We start from the raw sequence: 19672 nt of genomic DNA on the forward strand, positions 1-19672 counted from the left end.
CCCGCTGGAGGGAAGGGAAGCCCGGAGAATCAGATCCAGGACTGAACGGAGCGGACTGTCACAGCCTGCTGAAGTTTAAATCACAGGTTTCCTAAAGGGAGTCTGGCGGGACTCGGACTGTGGACGACGAAAACACACTTAAAAGTCTCGTTAAATAAATAAATACATGCAGAAATAAATGAATCATTAGTGGGGGAGTGAGCCTGGACATTTCAGTCTGTTTAAACTTCACTTTGAAGCAGAACCTCTTAGTTCAGAAGGGTGAAGTTTCCGTTTGTACTCATATCTGTGAACTGATTATAATAAATATTCTTTGTATTAACACATTAATTAGTCTCTTTGTCTTTTTGTTTAAAAAAACTAGAACATCGCATGAGATTTTGACGATTTATAGTGATTTTATTTCCGTTAGACCTTTACCTACATTGACGCTGATGCATTAAGGACGGCCCATAGACAGTATATAAGGCAGTGCATCCCCTGTTCCAAGATGGCGGCTCTATTGACGCATTCGATCCATAACTGCCGTAGTCAAGGCGACATGTATACAAAACCTCATCACTTCCGGTATGTGGTACATTCCCTTTCCGTGAAGAATCTGTCATTTGTAAATTTGTTTCGGGACTGGTAAAAGTGTTTTGCATCTTGTTAATTTGTTTTCGAAAATGTAAATTTCTTTTCTAAAATGTTATTTTGTTTTCCAAAATGTAAATTTGTTTTCGAAAATGTTATTTTGTTTTCCAAAATGTAAATTTGTTTTCTAAAATGTTATTTTGTTTTCCAAAATGTAAATTTGTTTTCTAAAATGTTATTTTGTTTTCCAAAATGTAAATTTGTTTTCCAAAATGTAAATTTGTTTTCTAAAATGTAAATTTGTTTTCTAAAATGTTATTTTGTTTTCCAAAATGTAAATTTGTTTTCCAAAATGTAAAAGTGTTTCATTCTTTGTAATGTTGCATTGCACTTCCCGGCCACCGTATATTTACACCCTGTGACGTAACAACAAAACCACGTTGCTCGCGTGCACCGAAATCATGGCGGACATTCACCTTCCATGACGGCAGAAACTGGCATATTCGGAAAGTTTTGTCTCTAAAGTTTATAACAATTGAATTTCTAGCGGAAAATGGATACTATAGTTGCGTTGTCTTCAGTCAAAGCATACAACCGTTAGTTTGTTAGTTAGTACCTAATTTTTGTATACAGTATGGTTGCCTAGCAACAGAGACTTGAAGACACCAAGTTGTAAACAGTTGTACAAGTTTCTGTAAGAACTGCTAGGTGAGTCGTTAGAACACTGAGCTTTGGTCTGGGTGTCTGGAGTTCAATTCCCTGGTGAGGTGATCTTGTGTTTTTCATTTTGGATTGGATAATTTGCATGCCATTGCTCAAATCAGGTAGCCTGACTGTCACCATTGACAGGGCTCAATCCGAGGGGCGGGATAGACGGTTGTCTTTCAAATTCCCTCTGCACGTAATAAGACAGCGCTACAACCAGGCAGAGCAACGAAGAAGGTAGCGAAGCTAGTTGATAGATTAAACTTTTGCCGTATCCGGTCGGCAAAACTCCGAACACATCTTCCTTTTTTTAAGAAGGATTTCTGTGACGTTCTTTGTTCTTTTCTAAAAGAAAAGTTTAACTCCAAGCCTTCCAGAAGACCGCTGTTTCCAGCAGCAGCAACCATAAGCCCGCCCACCGACTCTATACATAAATTTAAAAAAATAAAAGAATTAGTTTTTTCCAGCTCGCAAGCCAACAGAGAGTGCCTAGACTGACCCTGGCTGCAAAATATAATTTGCTGCCACTAGGGTGCGTCTAGATTTCTAGGCTACAAGTCAGGGCCCGCGAACGCGAAATTTGTTTTGCAGGGTGGTAGGGGAAGACTCATGAATATTCATTAGGGGACTCATCCCTGAATGGCTAGTACCAGAGTGATAGAGAAAGGCTCTGGCTAGTACTCGTTGCCTGCTCTGGTTGGGTTGGTTAGGTTTAGGCAAGAGGAGTGGGATTGGTTATGGTTAGGGTAAGAATGTCAGGGAAAGCCAATCAGTGATGAGTTCCCTAATGAATATTCATGAATCTGCCCCTACCAACATGTAAAAAAAAATATATATATATATATATATATATATATATATATATATATCTCGCAGCCCACACAAGTGTTAGCGTCTCTCTGTGTGCAAAATATTGGACACTGCAACGATAATATTCCAAAAAGGTGTAATACATGAGTAGTATGGATAACTGTGTGTAAATATATGCCAAGGTACTGTAAATGCACAGGGGTGCAAATAGCATAAATTGATAGACACATATACCTCAAAACAAAAAGCACAGAGGCACACATTTAGGAAGTGAAATGTGAACACCAGCTGCATGTTTTTAGCTTTCTCTCTCTACAGTTAGTAACAATGTAGTGCAATTAGTCAAGGCTGTTTTCACAGGAAGTGGTTGTGACACTGATGACAATGGTTCTCATTCAGCTTTTAGAGCTCACAAAATTCACATCTTGTAAAGTTATGTCTGTTTCAACTTGAACTCTTTCCTAGTTAAATGCTGCCAATAAATGCTGTCAACTCTTTGCACACAAACCTGTGCCCTGTGCTAAGTTGCTCACAGCACCATGGTCCTGGGTTTAATCAATAGGGCTTTCTGTGGGGTGTCTACACGCTATTTGGTCTGTCTGGGTTTCCTCTGGGGGGGGCTCAGGTTTCCTCCAACAATCTATAACTCTAAACTTGCCTAGAGGTGTGAATGTGATTGCCTGTCTATGTTAGGTTAGTCCTGTGAGTTGGAACCTTCCCAGAGTGTACAGGTTATTTAAAAAAATAATAATAATAAAAAAATAAAAACACACCACTTACAAAACTATACACCAGCCTATATGAGAAACTATAGTGGTGGCTATATTCAACATTTTAGTGGTAATACCATTTTATTTTTTTTTTATTTTTTTTTTTTTTTTAAAAAGGACAGAGCCATCTAAAGGGTTGCATTTCCGCCAAATTAAGAATATTGTGAAACCTGTCAAGTGGCACAACTGGAGTGCTTTTACAGAACTCTTTCATTCTGAAAAAAAATTACAAACATCTTGCTTCACAAGTTGTTTTATTAATGGTTTGTAATCTTTAAATCATATTATCAGTAAGCTAATCACTTCTGCTGGTTGTTTTTTGTGGTGGTAGTTGTTGCTTTTATAGAAATATTGTATCTTGCTTTTACTTTTTTACATTCTTCAAACTTTGTTTCTAATATCTTCTTTATCATGAATTCATGAGATATGCTTTGTCATTCATGCAAATGCAGATGTTTTGTAGATACCAGAATTGAAATGTTCCTGATCATTTTAGCTCTGGGATGGTTTTATAAAAACATGAATCAACTCTTTTAAGTTAGCTAAAGCAAGGTTTTCATAGACAGTCCAGCATATCTTGATCTTGTTACTAGAATAACCCATAAGGTATCCACAACGTGAGTGAGTCATACAGAGAGGTACATGTCTTAATGTGAGTGAGAGAACTTTATTCTTAGCATACAATAATGCAACTAAGAAATCCAGCAATAACCATGGGGCTGAGTATACTCAGCTAAATTAGTATTAACCATGACACATCTCCTGTGTCAAAAACTCTTTACCACAAGTGGAATTTACCCACAACATTGAAGATATTCAGTGTGAAGATAGTCTGCATGCAAAGAGAAAGCTTCCTTGTAATTCTTGTGCTAATGCTTGACAACAGCCCAAAGACAACATCTGTTGGCAATTGTTAAACTTTGCCCATATAAGGCTGATACGGGCTGGCAGTTTCTGCAGGTGTTGAGCTCCACTGTGGCGCCACCTCTTCACTTGTTTGCTCCGCTTCTCAAACTCTGGCTACAAAAACGCAACATGTCAGTGCCTACAAATGCTCTTCACAGGAGACCCCACCACACACTTTTTCCACAGTTCTACACAGACTAATGAATCATCATGGTCTCATATAATGCTACAGAGAACAACATCTACGGATTAGGATTCTCTGCAAATCCTTTGAAGGAGAGACAAGATATGCAAACACACAATGTGAGGGAAGAGTCTAATGCAGCACCAATTATAGGAACTTTTGCAATCACTCAAAATCACAGAGAACACAATTTTTTAAACCATAGCAACATCAAGGTCTTCTCTGCTCCGGTGAAATACGTCTTTATATACACACTTTCACACCTTTTGTAGAGCTGAACCAATTCAAGAAACACGATGGTCTCCAACAATGTAGATTGAAGCCAACACAGCCTACACATGACAGATTGGCTAACAGACACGGCATGGTTTCCACTTCTGACTTGAAGCAGGCCTGGAGTGTTTTCAACCAACCGCACAGGCTGATTGGTTCTGGCACTTCTGAGGAGTTAAGACCGACAATACAAGCCAACACAAGAAACTGCTCTATCATACTCAACATCAAGGTATTCTGACCTGGATGTCAACTCAACTGTATGAGCACGGTTAAAAAACAAAAAAAAGCAGACTGAAAAAGTAGTCCAAAACTACAACAAATAGAAATTACGGTTGACCAAATCATTACAGGGTTACAACTTACAGATATCCCACACACTTAACACCAACTTACTCCTCACAGTAGCCTACTATCAGTCTTGAAATTCCTCTATATAAAGGGCTGATAAAGTCTCCACCTTCATACAGCATAAATGCATATACAATCCACTAGATCCAAAGAACAGCTGCAGAACCAAACCAAACCAAACAAGAGTGTTGCCAACTTACCATGTGGCCTATAGGAATCCCTAGAGAATTACAGTTCTTCGCCATGGTGGCTCAGACACCAGACTACAAGCTGAAGTCTTTATGCGATGTGCACACTGTCAGGGGACACAGTAAAGTGCTCCACCCAAACATGACAGACAAACATCTCTCGCTCTCTCTTACTTACACACACACACACACACACACACACGCGCGCGCGCACACGCCTTCCTGTCACTTCCTGCCTGGAAGGGAAGTCTTGCCATAGCAACAAGCCACAAAAGAGGAAGTATGGTTACTATGATCAAACTGTTCTCAGCCTACGTCTTGAGAAACACTATGATGTGGGAACACAGACAAGACAAACACGCTCTTTCCGTTTTTGATAGTCATTGTGCGAGTTACTTGACACAGCTTCAACCATTCAACAGTCTAAGACAGCAATTTTGCTGCTACAGTGAAGCATCTAACAATGTTTTTGTAGCATACAGTGTCATCCTCTTCTTCTCTTTTCTAGTCAGTGAAGTTTCCTTTTACTTGGAAGTCATTGAGATCTAGACATTAAAGTACACAACAAAAGGCCTCCTCCTGATGTTCACTTACTTTAACACGGTAATACTACCATACAAGTTAAATTCATGGTATTCTCTAAACGTCACCAAACTCCTACAAGAGGCAGAAGTAACTTTAACGTTACATCTGTCAATTGTAGGCTTCCTCTTTTAAAACAAATTCAATATCTGTACTTAACACTTTTTTAAGAGTTAAAAAAAGAAAAATTGTTGTGAGCAGATTTCCATGAGGTTTGTGTACACAGAGCACAAGGAGTTCATCATTTTATGAATAATGAGTATTATTGTGCAGCTGTAGCAATTATATAAATGTAGCCTACATAGATTCCAAGTAGTGCAAATTGTACACTACACTTTTTGCCTTGGAAATACTGTTAGCACGCATGAAGTCTCCAATTAGCTTGTGTGTTAAGTGATTTTCATTACCTTTTTGTCCGCCATCATGCCAGTGGTTATGGTGCACCATTTGTCATATTCCCTGAATTGCTTTTGTGCAGCAACTTTAGCCAGTCGGGAGAACCTGTGATAAAGTCCTCTTAACGCGACCATCTTCAGGAAAACAAACACACTGCGAGTCAAGAAGACGAGAGAGAGAGAGATGGAAGCGCTGGAAGTTTAGCTACAGATCAAGTTAGTTAACAGCGTTTACCTGTCTGCTGAGTCTTGGCAAGTGCACGAGCTGAGGACCCAGGTGAAGCAGGATATTTTAATTAACTGCGCACCTGTTTTCCTTGCAGACGGCTTGCTAATTTGCTTACATTATCTGTTAGATCAACGTGCTAATGTGTCATATGTAAAATATTAGCATGCTTACCTACTGTAAGCATCCTGTGTTGGCTTTAACATCATGTCCAAGGCAATTTTCCTACTGGGACAATAAAAGCTATCCTGTAAATTGTTAACGGGTAGTAGCAGTTTGCTGGACTTCACGTTAGCCTATTACAACATTGATATTAGGCCGAAAACCACACATGCACAAACAGGACTAATGGGGTTAGGGTACATTTTGGTTGAGGTTAAGCTTACAGGAAACACAAATTGATGGGGGAAGGCCTAATTCAACCTGATCTTCTTTCCAGTAGTGCATCATCTTTGTTGAAAGAGTAGCAACGTTAAAGTGACTTAGAGGCGATTTGAATTCACAAACCAGTTTGGTTATGTGGAGTTTGCATATTCACCTTGTGTCTGTGGGGGTTTTTTTTTCTGAGGCTCTACTTTCCTCCCACAGCCCAAACACATGCAGGTTTGATTAAAACGCTATATTGTGGCTGATTAAGAGTGTGATAGCGTTTGTGTTTTGCATCTGTCCAATGTGCACCTTGCCTCTTCCCCAGTGCATGCTGGGATAGGTCTCCAGCTCCCCATGACCCTGAAGGAATAAGTGTTAAGAAAAAAAAAAAAGTATAATCAGCAGCACTCTCTACTGGCCACTGTATGAATAAATATGGTATGAAGGCCCTGACTTCAATGAAAGATAATATAGTATTTCCAAGCGTAAATTCTTCAAATTCAGTCAATTTGGCTATAATCCTAAAACGTCTGAGCAAAGTTATCCCTAGTATGTGTCACATTATATGGCGTGTCTGCATTCTGCAAAGGCAGTGGATCGTTTGCATAAGTAAACCACTGTTTTGCTTATAACAGGTGATGCTTCAGCTAGGATCTGGCAAAGCGAGACTATACTTCAGCATATCTGTCTCTCTGTCTCTGTCTTTTAAATTTCTGTGTCTGTCTGTCCGTCTCTCTGTCTATTTCTTGTTCTACCCTTATTTTAACCTAAATGTCACTTAACAACATAAAAAGCAGCAGCAGCAGCCTACTGAAACTGTCACTGTTGCCATGACTCCCATCTATAAAACATACAAATGGGGATATTGTTTGTGCCATGAAGTTTCAGGGAATGATTTATTTGCATTGATATCAGTGTTTATGATCAGCTCTGCCTTTTGTGACGCAAAGACCATTAGGTTAGGCAAAACAGAGCAGGTGACCATTCAACTGTGTGTGTATGAGGAGACAACACCACCAGGTAATAAGAAAAACATTTCAGCATTTTCAGCCTTTCTATTGATATTTAATATAAGTGCTATGATATTTTCGATTTCTAATATGTTTAAATGTTAGCTTTTAATTTTAGAGATTATGATTTATTGATAACGAGTCTCAATCTACTGGTAAATGTGTTCTTAGGCTAAAGCAATTTAATTAATAAGTCTTTTTCAACAGAGAATGGTTATGAGAGGGGTATCGCTATATCTTTTGCTTGGGCATCTCCTCATAGGTAAGGAGCCACTTATTCATTTTACAGTTATATATCTATATACAGTGTATTTATACAGCATATTATTATTCACCATGGATATATATATGCTTGTTTAGCTCTACACATACATATTTTATTTTATTTATTCTTTACTTTATTTCAGTAGGCGCTGGCTCTACCTGTGTTCCTGTTGAATGTCTGATATGTAACACCACAGGAAAACCTCAGGAAGGTAAAGAAAAAAAATGAGACCTCTCACTTATAGACTATATTTGTAAATGTTATGTAGCAACTAATGTACGTGAACATTGTCTGCCATTAAATACTTGCGAGGTGACATGCAAAGGAAAAATGTTCTTAATGCTACACCTCTGCTTTCCCAATAGATCCTTGTGCATTCTGCAATCCAGAAAAGTGCAGCAATGGTGAGGGCCATCTTTCTTTTTATTTGTTTACTTGAAAATAAATCCTATGAATTTCACATATGGCACTGTACATTAGATACAGTAATTGACAGTGGGGTGTGGTAGTACAATGAGCTTAAGTCGAACATGGCAAACACGGGACGCTTGAAAAGTAATCAAAATGCTCATACATTTGACTGTTCTTCTAAACTAGTGTATTGCTGAGGGTTTAACTGAGCAGAATAGGTTACATATATATTCTGAGAAAAGAAATTGACAGGGATGTGTCATATATGCTTTGTTGTAAATTAAATGCTGACTGTGACTATATTAATGTCCATGTGTACTATTCTCTCTAGATGCTTCAACTATTCCGTCAAACTGCAAACAAGGTAACCTGTGACAATATCCTCGCCTGTGGCAGTGCACTAACATGTGCACTAACTTTCTGATTACCTAACACTATCACTGTTGCTTCCCTTCCTTAAATATTTACCCTGCCCATCAGACTTTCAGGTTTCTGTCAACTGCAGTAAATCCAATCTTCAGGAGGGTGATGACATCACTCTAACATGTGTCCATAACCTTACCGTTTTGATTACGATGTTTGGGTGGAAGAGGAATCAGGTGGACCTCCAGGAAGGCAAAAACAAAAGCATTCTGTATCTCAAAGAAGTCCTGTCCAATAAAGCAGGCCTGTACACCTGCTTTGTGGAAAGCCTGTGCGGTGATTACGTGTCTCCGCCATGCAATGTCAATGTAGAGAGTAAGTAAACATCTCCCTGCTTATTGAACACAGCCACAGATTACATGTGCCTTTTTAATGTAGATTTTAACTCATTAACCGGCCTGAAAGTAGTGCATTGTACAATTTCTGAATTGAAAATTAAAGAGCCAAAACATTTAATGAAGATATGAATAAGAAAATGCACACCTTAATGACCCTTGATAGCATGTGTCATTAGCCTACTCTGTTTCCATGATCTGCCTTTGTAACTGTGTTCTCATCCAGACCAGAGTGTGTTGATCTTGGTGATCTGTGGTATTTCCGCTTTGGGCCTGGTCTTGATTATGGGGCTGGCTATGAAGTTCAAGCTGAAAAGAGACAACGGTAAGGGCTCAGTTCAGGTTGTCTGTGGTATTAGACAACACAGGAGCATAGCAAAGCACCTCTTCTGTTTCAAATATATTGTCTTGAATGCAAATGATGATGATAAATATACTGTGTAGAAATAGTATATTTCAAATACTTAATACTTTAACAGTCCAACATTTTGGGAAAACTACACTCATTTGGCTTTCTTGAGTTACACAAGAAGATCACACTCATATCTGTCCGTAAAATATAAGGCTTCACCCAGCAGCGGGTTAGCTTAGCTAAGCACAAAGACTGGAAAAGGGACCATACTCCAGCGCTGTGGATATAGGTCTGGCAATGCAAGACTAAAGCTTAACTAACCGGCTGCCCGCTCCAGCTTTATATTTACTGTACAAACATTAGAGTGGTAATGATCTTCTCATCTAACTCTCTGCAAGAAAGCAAATAAACATATTTCCCTATTTGTCAAAGAACTTCTCTAACTTCTGCATATTGCTAATCTTAGACCTACAGATTTGACTTCCCTCTTTTTACATTATCACCTCCCCCCTTTTTGTATCTCTCTGCAGCTAAACACAAAGAGAGGAGGAGGCAGAAGGCAGAGGCAGAGCAGAGAAGCGGTCCGGCTCCTTTCACACTAAGGGAGTCCTAAATAAGACTCAGTCTATCACTTTAAAGAAAATATGATTACTGATATTGTTTCATAATTTGCTTTTGTAGTGTTTGATGTAGAAATAAAACTTATTTAATCTCCATCTTTGAGGCTAAGTGTGTGTGATCAGATAAGGTTATAACAAGCTTATGTATAGCTATTTCCAGACCATGGTGGATCCTTTGTTTAACCAGCATTCATGTTAACCACACCCACTGACCAGAAAGCCTGTTCAGTTGAGGAAAAGAGTCTAGAAATGTTTTAATCCAGACACAGGACAGGCGTGCTCAAACTAATCCCACTGAATGCTCTACTCCCAGGAATGCACTTTACAGACGACCCACACAGCAGCTTTAAAGTGGCTGGCATGTAATGGATATTTGGGGTGATAATGCTATCCACTCCTCTCCAAGACAGGGATGGATGTTGGATTTGAGAGTTGACGTATGAACACAGAAATAATCAGTTCCCTGGTTCAACAACATGATATAATCCTTTGAAGTTTACGTGTTAAGCTCTATGTATACTGTCACTCCCCATGCTACTCCGAGTGCCTTTTTTCTGCATTAACAGCATTTTTTCCCCATCAGCCATATGGTAAAATGTCTGAACTTTTCTATTTTTTTTTATCTGTGAGTGTGTGTGTTTGTTTGTGTGTGTGTCTCAGGAAGGACTGTTTATTCAGTTCCTCCTATAGCAGGTGGCTAAGGGATAATCCAGGTAAAGCCACTGCAAAGTGGAGATGGAGGGATGGACAGAGGAAGGGGGGGGGGGGTGGCCTTTGCATGGATGGCTAGGGCTAATTCTGGCCTCCTAATCCCAGTCCCATCCACCCTCCCCCTCTTCCTGCTTGCTTGCTTACTCCACGGCGACAGTAAGGAGCAATTGATGCCCAGGTAGACATTACTATAACATACACACATAGCACTTAACCCACTCAAGTTTACAGAGGAGGAAAAGGGAAAAGACAGAGGCTGCTGGTACCTTTTCGGGATAGCTAACCTGGGTGACCTGGATAGCTAACTCACCTGTGTGGGCTTCACTGGAGAATGTAGCTGCAGCCTTCCAGCCGAGCCACAGGAAACACGCCACCATGGGAGAAGCTCAAAAGGTAGGTGACCTGATCTGGAGGAACAGGATTTACAAAACCAAATGTGACCCTTCATTATTTGTTTGAGAACTATTTACAGGTGTTTTTGGTTTTCAAAAGTGTGTACCAATATTTTTTACATTATTTAGTAGCTGTTTTGATGCAGCTTTGATGTGAAGGTTGGATTATCTGAATTGCTCATTTTAGTCAAAAAGTGTTCATATAATAATTTTACATCTAAATTGAACCTCCAATGCTATTTGATGTAATCACACATACACTGTAGTACCTGACACTTCGAAGGAAATATTTAAAGCTACAGCGCCTCTTTTGTCAGCAGTGTGGCAGGCTGCGATTGTGCAACCTTGCTTCAGACTAATCACATTAAACAGTGCACCATTATATGAATGGAGCTCTAATCAAGACCAGTGCTTTTCTAAATGAAGCAACAGATTAATTCTTACTAGGCTGGAGATTGGTCGATGGGTGGAGCAAGATGTGTTCATGCATGTGTTGTCAACAGTGCTGTATGTACGGGGAGCTTTGACCTCAAATCAGAATACTAAACAAATACTAGGGATGCTCTAAATGCTGCAATACGTTTATTTTTTTTGCCCTATTCTTCCACATCCCATCCTCCTGCCTACATGCAGGGCTTACTCTCTGTGATCGAGAAACTGAAAGGATCCACAGAGCAGGAGGTCAGGATAGTGCTTCTGGGGTTGGACAACGCCGGCAAGACAACCCTGCTGAAGAGCCTCGCCTCTGAGGATGTGAACACCATCACACCAACACAGGTGAGGGAAAGTGTTAAAACTCACACACACACACACACACACACACACATCATGACCTTAAGGAAAGTCACTTACTGTATGGCATAATAAAGCAAGAAGCGCCACTGACTGACATGCTTGCAGATGATGATTTTGTGGCCTTAATTTCATTGATTCATCTTACAGTGAACAGCTGAGCCACTTTATAACACCTGATGCTCATCATTAAGTGTATTTTAGATAAGCAGGGCATCTGCCAGAAATATAGCCTAAATGTTTTGTTAACCAACAAGTTACCACCCTTTAAAGACAATTTGTACGCTGTCACTGAATCCTTTTTGCAAAATCAGTGATACAATGATGGACTTCTCTTGTTTGAATAAAGTTTTTCAAACGATATTTGGTATTTTCATGGCACTGTAACCCAACATTATTAAAGACAGGGAGATTGTATCTAATCTTGTGAGACCAGTGTGACCAGTGTCGCTCAAAGTAATTATGATGACCTTTGCTTTTCTGACATGCTTTAAAATGAAATTATGGGTCTTGCAGTACACACCTATCAGTAAAATAATGATCTAAGGATGTCACATCATCCTGTTATATTGTATATTAACTAACCTTTCAGCAGGAAATTACCTTCCTGATTTGCATGCTCTCAACATATTTTTTAAGGCGTTTCTAACGTTCTAAACCCTTCTAAACCCTAACCCCCTAACCCTAACCCCTAACCCTAACCCTTTTCACCCTCTTGTGATTTTTGCCGGGTCTTAAACGAGTGTGACGGCTCATCAGATACCAGGCAGATAGGATGCAGTCCAGCATGACAAGTCACCACAAAGCTAAACAAGACTTGACACTTGAACACATACACTGCACTTGATCCTTCACGTCTTATCCTCAGATTTTCTCCTCAGCTGGCCCTCAGGAGGATAAAGTTGTTATACAACCTCGCCGACTGTAACAGAAAGGAGCTGGGTTATGAAAAACGTCCGCGGATTAGCACCGTGACCATAGCGCATGCTCTCCTGCTGATATGTAACAGGGTTACAATACAGAGTTACCAAACAGTGATTCATTTAATACACACACCTGTGCTTGAGTGCTTGAGCCGCTTAATGAATTGCTTCATAACCATGTGCAAGGCTTTCTAGGTGCTGCGTACTGGAACTGTGTTAAATAGAAGGCAGTGATGTGCAGTACATTGACTCCAGCTTTGCGTTTCACTTCAGGGCTTCAACATAAAGAGTGTTGCCTCTCATGGCATGAAACTTAATGTTTGGGACATTGGAGGACAGAGGAAGATCAGGACCTTCTGGAAAAAGTACCTGGACAACACAGATCTGTTGGTGAGTGACTAAACTTAATTCAAATCAATTACTTTTTTCCCCCTGGGAGACATATACTTTATTCTGTATTTGGATCCCCATTAGAGTTTGCAAAGTGGTAGCTAGTCACCCTGGGGTCCACACATGTCTTCACTGAAAATACACCACAAAAAACATGTAAAGCAGTACAAATCCATGACATTATATATGCATAAATTAAGCACTTTAATTGTATCTTGATGAATGGAACTTGTTAATAAAACTCTAACTTATTGTAATATGTTGGTTCTTTCAGATTTATGTTATTGACAGCGCAGACAAGAAGCGGTTTGAGGAGACGGGACTGGTGAGCTTGATGTCATTTGCATGCAAATACATTCTGACAAGAACTATAGCAAAACTAGTTTATTACATTTATTAAATTAAAGTCAATAACGTACAAAAATGGTATGTGCAGGAGCTGTCCGAGCTAATTGACGAGGACACTCTAAAAGGCGTTCCAGTGCTCATCTTTGCCAATAAGCAGGATCTGGCCACAGCGTCACCGGCCAGTGAGATCGCTGAGGGACTCAACCTGCATACATACCGGGACCGTGAGTGGCAGATTCAGGCCTGCTCAGCTGTGTCTGGGGAGGGAGTTCAGGTCAGACGCAGTCCCAACCCTGATTTATTGATTTCCCCTCAGATGGAACCTAATTAACTATATAAAAGTGCTCCTTCCTGCTGTACAATATTGTAGTGAAAATCAGTCAACTATGACTTGCTTAGTTTGATGGTTTTGACTATTTTCTGTCTTCAAAACTATGAAACTGATTTAGTTTTATTTTAATTTCCCTGACAGGATGGCATGAACTGGATTTGCAACAATATTGTGAATAAGAAGAAATGAACCAACGGCAAACAACACAGACCAGAGTCAAACAGAGAACCATCGCATTAAGGGATTAAAGAAATATTTCACTTAATTTAATATCAACACACCTCACCTATGACAGGCCCCGCTCCCCTCACATATTTGAATGATAATTTTGTTTTTACAATTTTTGTCATTTTTATGAATATTTCCCAAATATAGCTAATTTAAAGATTATAGATACATATTTTAACTACAATAAGTGAATTAGGTACTTATTAATCATTAATCAATATTTCCTAAAAATGTATGTTTTGTCCCCTTATCCCGAGGATCCGTATCTGGTGGATCTGTGAGTGTGTAGCCATGTAGAACTGTTGGCGCATGTTACATCCAGTTCAGTGGGAGTGTAAAGTATGTGTTTTGAGGTTTTTGACAATAAAATACTTAGTAATTTCTGCTATTTTGTTTTCATGTTTTCAAATCGTATGCAGCCATCTGTAATCAAATTCACAAAAAAAATACATGCACAAACAATAACATATAAATGGTGAAAGACAAAAAACACGTGAATGTGACTGTAAATGTCAACGCTTCCATGAGTAACAAGCCGATCCACTCCTGCTCAGCTGTCAACATTGTATTGTGAGAGAGAGAGAGTAATTGGAAAAGCAAGAGAGAGAGAAGAGAGTTCACAATTATACACTCGCATGGCAGAACAAGATATCAAATCTCCAAGGCACAGCAGAGCAAACAGTGCAGGAAATTACACACAGAGAGGCTGACCAATTTGCATTGGACAGACTTTCTCAAAATGTTTGTTTTATATGCAAATTTACTGTTACGTAGCATGCGGTCTCTCTTGCTGCAATGTTGGAGCTGTCTGGATCCCTCTTCACAGAGGTAGTTGGCCATATGACACATCTAATGTCCAGCTGTGAGCACTGGGTTGTTCTCCAAGCACAAACAAAATTCAATTCAGTCTACTTTGTGTGAGCAACTTTGAGGTAAAATCCTTCTTCATCTTCTGTTCCGCGATCTGCGCTAAAGGTTGTGGAGATCATTGATTTCAGACGACTTCCTCAGTCTTTACCCACGAACGGTTCATCTCCCCTGGGACGACAGCGGTCAGAACCCACCCCCAGACTTCAAGGCCCACACAGCCCTGTGGTCTTTCTTCACATATTTGTCCTTTAGACTGACCTTGGTGTAGGCTAAGTCCTCTATTCAGCCATTTTGGCTCTACTCAGCTGCAGTTGGATTTAATGGATCCTTTGTTTCTATTGTCTGGAGTTGTAATTAACCATCTGAAAGCACTCTAAAATCACATCAGCTTGCGGGCTTTGTTCTGTGTCCTCCTCTACATGAACTTATGCTAATGAATATTTCGTCTTTTCTTTTGTATGGTATTTATGAGTGGTTTTGAAAAAAGATCAAAATCAGCTCTCTGGTTTACTTGGTTAAAGTGAGTGAATACTGAGTCATTTCCATGGCAACTCAAATTTGGTGCAAGTCCTAAAACATATATTTTTTTTGTCATCCACTCCTGTTGAGCGAACGCAACAGGGGGTGCCGGACCAATTACAACTTGCACTAAAGCATCATTATGGCTGTTTGAAAGACGGCACAGGAGCTGGGCTGGTGGGAAGATGAGAGTCTGCCTACTGCAGTGTGTTGTTCAGTGCTGCTTTGTTTACCAACAGGTGGCGGTATTAGAGAGCCCGGATTAATCTCAGGGCTGACGAGAGGGCATCGCTCTTTACAAATAAGGGATTTGACACACTCTAATTACACTAGTTTTGTTCCAGAGCTCGAGCAGAAGCACAGCTCCAGAAGAATATCATGTAAATTATTTTTCTATAATATATGGTGTTGCCATGGAAACCGTCCCTGTTATTCATGGTCCACCAGCCCCTTCTCTTCTTCAGTCCAGCCCTCCCTCTTTTGTCCTCCATTTCTTCATTTTCACAAGCTCTGCTCATCAAAAGAAAGCCTGCTCACTCAGAGAGACTGGACAACAACACATTCCAGGTACTAACAGAAGACACTCTGTGTTCCGTTGTCTGTGAGAAGGAAGTTGTTTTGCTAAAATCAATAATGTCATTTGGTAACACTTCACTATTAAATGGTACATTGATAGATAGTTAATTAAACCTATTAGTTATTTTACTGGGAACAAACAAGGAAATGGTAATTAATAATGTTTACTAATTATTAGTGATGCTATAATTGATGTCATTTTAACAGTTTATTGTTGAACACATTATAACATTTGATATTAATTAATAATTACCAAGTGATTTTTTAAACCTTTAAGAAATAGTTTGTAAACCGTCCAAAACATTATTTGGATGGCTGCAACTAATGATTTTAATACCTTAAAGGTGCTCTAAGTGATGTTGGGTCACGGCACTTCTTGTTGACGTTCAAAGTATTTTCAAACAAAACGAGGCTAGCTCTCGCCCCTCCCTCATCATCCCCGTCCCCTCCCTTCCGTCTTACACACATTAACTCCCCACCACCACCAAAACCTTCTTGTCTGTTATTGGCTGGAACGCTGTTTATGTTTGGTGGTGCAAGTTTGGCACAGTTTGTTTTGTTGCCGTTTGTGGAGCCTGGGCTGACCGCTTTTTACAGTGTGTTCAGGGGACAGGCAGCTAGCGGATTGTGAGGAGATGTTTGCTGTATGTGACAAAACTGTTGTAGCCTAAAAAACGTGTGACATCGCTTTAGAGCACCTTTCATAGAGAGAGAGTGTTCCCATTGCCCGAGCAACAGAGAGGGGATCATTTTGTATGAAATTGTTCTCATCTGTTGTTTTCGGCAGATCGATTTATCATTAGATATAAAGAACTCCGCTTGAATTACAATGATTTTATGTTCATCTGTGCATGTTTAATTCAAATCACTTGGCTGTTTTGACTATTTTCTGTCTTCAAAACTATGAAACTGATTTAGTTTTATTTTAATTTCCCTGACAGGATGGCATGAACTGGATTTGCAACAATATTGTGAATAAGAAGAAATGAACCAACGGCAAACAACACAGACCAGAGTCAAACAGAGAACCATCGCATTAAGGGATTAAAGAAATATTTCACTTAATTTAATATCAACACACCTCACCTATGACAGGCCCCGCCCTCCCCATATATATTTGAATGATAATTTTGTTTTACAATTTTTATATTTTATGAATATTTCCCAAATATAGCTAATTTAAAGATTATAGATACATATTTTAACTACAATAAGTGAATTAGGTACTTATTAATCATTAATCAATATTTCCTAAAAATGTATGTTTTGTCCCCTTATCCCGAGGATCCGTATCTGGTGGATCTGTGAGTGTGTAGCCATGTAGAACTGTTGGCGCATGTTACATCCAGTTCAGTGGGAGTGTAAAGTATGTGTTTTGAGGTTTTTGACAATAAAATACTTAGTAATTTCTGCTATTTTGTTTTCATGTTTTCAAATCGTATGCAGCCATCTGTAATCAAATTCACAAAAAAAATACATGCACAAACAATAACATATAAATGGTGAAAGACAAAAAACACGTGAATGTGACTGTAAATGTCAACGCTTCCATGAGTAACAAGCCGATCCACTCCTGCTCAGCTGTCAACATTGTATTGTGAGAGAGAGAGAGTAATTGGAAAAGCAAGAGAGAGAGAAGAGAGTTCACAATTATACACTCGCATGGCAGAACAAGATATCAAATCTCCAAGGCACAGCAGAGCAAACAGTGCAGGAAATTACACACAGAGAGGCTGACCAATTTGCATTGGACAGACTTTCTCAAAATGTTTGTTTTATATGCAAATTTACTGTTACGTAGCATGCGGTCTCTCTTGCTGCAATGTTGGAGCTGTCTGGATCCCTCTTCACAGAGGTAGTTGGCCATATGACACATCTAATGTCCAGCTGTGAGCACTGGGTTGTTCTCCAAGCACAAACAAAATTCAATTCAGTCTACTTTGTGTGAGCAACTTTGAGGTAAAATCCTTCTTCATCTTCTGTTCTGCGATCTGCGATAAAGGTTGTGGAGATCATTGATTTCAGACGACTTCCTCAGTCTTTACCCACGAACGGTTCATCTCCCCTGGGACGACAGCGGTCAGAACCCACCCCCAGACTTCAAGGCCCACACAGCCCTGTGGTCTTTCTTCACATATTTGTCCTTTAGACTGACCTTGGTGTAGGCTAAGTCCTCTATTCAGCCATTTTGGCTCTACTCAGCTGCAGTTGGATTTAATGGATCCTTTGTTTCTATTGTCTGGAGTTGTAATTAACCATCTGAAAGCACTCTAAAATCACATCAGCTTGCGGGCTTTGTTCTGTGTCCTCCTCTACATGAACTTATGCTAATGAATATTTCGTCTTTTCTTTTGTATGGTATTTATGAGTGGTTTTGAAAAAAGATCAAAATCAGCTCTCTGGTTTACTTGGTTAAAGTGAGTGAATACTGAGTCATTTCCATGGCAACTCAAATTTGGTGCAAGTCCTAAAACATATATTTTTTTTGTCATCCACTCCTGTTGAGCGAGCGCAACAGGGGGTGCCGGACCAATTACAACTTGCACTAAAGCATCATTATGGCTGTTTGAAAGACGGCACAGGAGCTGGGCTGGTGGGAAGATGAGAGTCTGCCTACTGCAGTGTGTTGTTCAGTGCTGCTTTGTTTACCAACAGGTGGCAGTATTAGAGAGCCCGATTAATCTCAGGGCTGACGAGAGGGCATCGCTCTTTACAAATAAGGGATTTGACACACTCTAATTACACTAGTTTTGTTCCAGAGCTCGAGCAGAAGCACAGCTCCAGAAGAATATCATGTAAATTATTTTTCTATAATATATGGTGTTGCCATGGAAACCGTCCCTGTTATTCATGGTCCACCAGCCCCTTCTCTTCTTCAGTCCAGCCCTCCCTCTCTTGTCCTCCATTTCTTTCATTTTCACAAGCTCTGCTCATCAAAAGAAAGCCTGCTCACTCAGAGAGACTGGACAACAACACATTCCAGGTACGAACAGAAGACACTCTGTGTTCCGTTGTCTGTGAGAAGGAAGTTGTTTTGCTAAAATCAATAATGTCATTTGGTAACACTTCACTATTAAATGGTACATTGATAGATAGTTAATTAAACCTATTAGTTATTTTACTGGGAACAAACAAGGAAATGGTAATTAATAATGTTTACTAATTATTAGTGATGCTATAATTGATGTCATTTTAACAGTTTATTGTTGAACACATTATAACATTTGATATTAATTAATAATTACCAAGTGATTTTTTAAACCTTTAAGAAATAGTTTGTAAACCGTCAATAAACATTATTTGGATGGCTGCAACTAATGATTTTAATACCTTAAAGGTGCTCTAAGTGATGTTGGGTCACGGCACTTCTTGTTGACGTTCAAAGTATTTTCAAACAAAACGAGGCTAGCTCGCCCCTCCCTCCTCATCATCCCGTCCCCTCTCCCTCCCTTCCGTGCTTACACACATTAACTCCCCACCACCACCAAATCCTTCTTGTCTGTTATTGGCTGGAACGCTGTTTATGTTTGGTGGTGCAGGTTGGCACAGTTTGTTTTTGTTGCCGTTTGTGGAGCCTGGGCTGACCGCGTTTTTTTACAGTGTGTTCAGGGGACAGGCAGCTAGCGGATAGTGAGGAGATGTTTGCTGTATGTGACAAAAACTGTTGTAGCCTAAAAAACGTGTGACATCGCTTAGAGCACCTTTCATAGAGAGAGAGTGTTCCCATTGCCCGAGCAACAGAGAGGGGATCATTTTGTATGAAATTGTTCTCATCTGTTGTTTTCGGCAGATCGATTTATCATTAGATATAAAGAACTCCGCTTGAATTACAATGATTTTATGT

The 19672-nt window shown here is 39.7% G+C and overlaps 3 protein-coding genes across 11 annotated transcripts in view; 2 read left to right on the forward strand and 1 right to left on the reverse strand.

Moving 5' to 3' along the window:
- Positions 1 to 6187, reverse strand: part of rgs14b (regulator of G protein signaling 14b) — a 27200-nt gene extending 21013 nt beyond the window's left edge. For 3 of the 7 annotated variants that reach the window (XM_039813335.1, XM_039813336.1, XM_039813334.1), the window contains exons 1-3: positions 6138 to 6187; positions 5973 to 6002; positions 5750 to 5891 (exon numbers count right to left, since the gene is read on the reverse strand). In XM_039813335.1, coding sequence (XP_039669269.1) covers positions 5750 to 5891; positions 5973 to 6002; positions 6138 to 6172 — 207 coding nt within the window. In that variant the 5' untranslated portion in view covers positions 6173 to 6187. Of the gene's footprint in view, positions 1 to 4772; positions 4896 to 5749; positions 5892 to 5972; positions 6003 to 6137 lie in introns of those variants that run through there. The other 4 variants (XM_039813338.1, XM_039813337.1, XM_039813340.1 and 1 more) reach the window with 4 other exon arrangements.
- On the forward strand, positions 5869 to 9844 carry LOC120566726. Of its 3 annotated transcripts, none has more exons than XM_039813341.1 (9): positions 5869 to 5953; positions 7283 to 7352; positions 7550 to 7604; positions 7750 to 7818; positions 7973 to 8011; positions 8350 to 8382; positions 8499 to 8756; positions 9003 to 9101; positions 9659 to 9844. In XM_039813341.1, the coding sequence occupies exons 2-9, from the start codon at positions 7332 to 7334 to the stop codon at positions 9739 to 9741; spliced, it is 657 nt and encodes a 218-aa protein (XP_039669275.1). In that variant the 5' UTR covers positions 5869 to 5953; positions 7283 to 7331; the 3' UTR covers positions 9742 to 9844. The 3 variants fall into 3 exon arrangements, with proteins under 3 accessions (XP_039669275.1, XP_039669277.1, XP_039669276.1); XM_039813343.1 differs by having other exon boundaries at positions 7753 to 7818; XM_039813342.1 differs by having other exon boundaries at positions 5932 to 6014.
- A 774-nt stretch (positions 9845 to 10618) lies between these two features.
- arl3l1 (ADP ribosylation factor like GTPase 3, like 1) lies at positions 10619 to 14251 on the forward strand. The gene is made up of 6 exons (XM_039813344.1): positions 10619 to 10852; positions 11485 to 11628; positions 12840 to 12956; positions 13231 to 13281; positions 13393 to 13578; positions 13777 to 14251. Exons 1-6 carry the CDS (start codon positions 10835 to 10837, stop codon positions 13822 to 13824), a joined length of 564 nt encoding a protein of 187 aa, XP_039669278.1. The 5' UTR covers positions 10619 to 10834; the 3' UTR covers positions 13825 to 14251.
- The last annotated feature ends 5421 nt before the right edge of the window (positions 14252 to 19672 follow it).

Source organism: Perca fluviatilis, chromosome 10 (genome assembly GCF_010015445.1).
Source record: "Perca fluviatilis chromosome 10, GENO_Pfluv_1.0, whole genome shotgun sequence".
Lineage (NCBI taxonomy): Eukaryota > Metazoa > Chordata > Actinopteri > Perciformes > Percidae > Perca > Perca fluviatilis.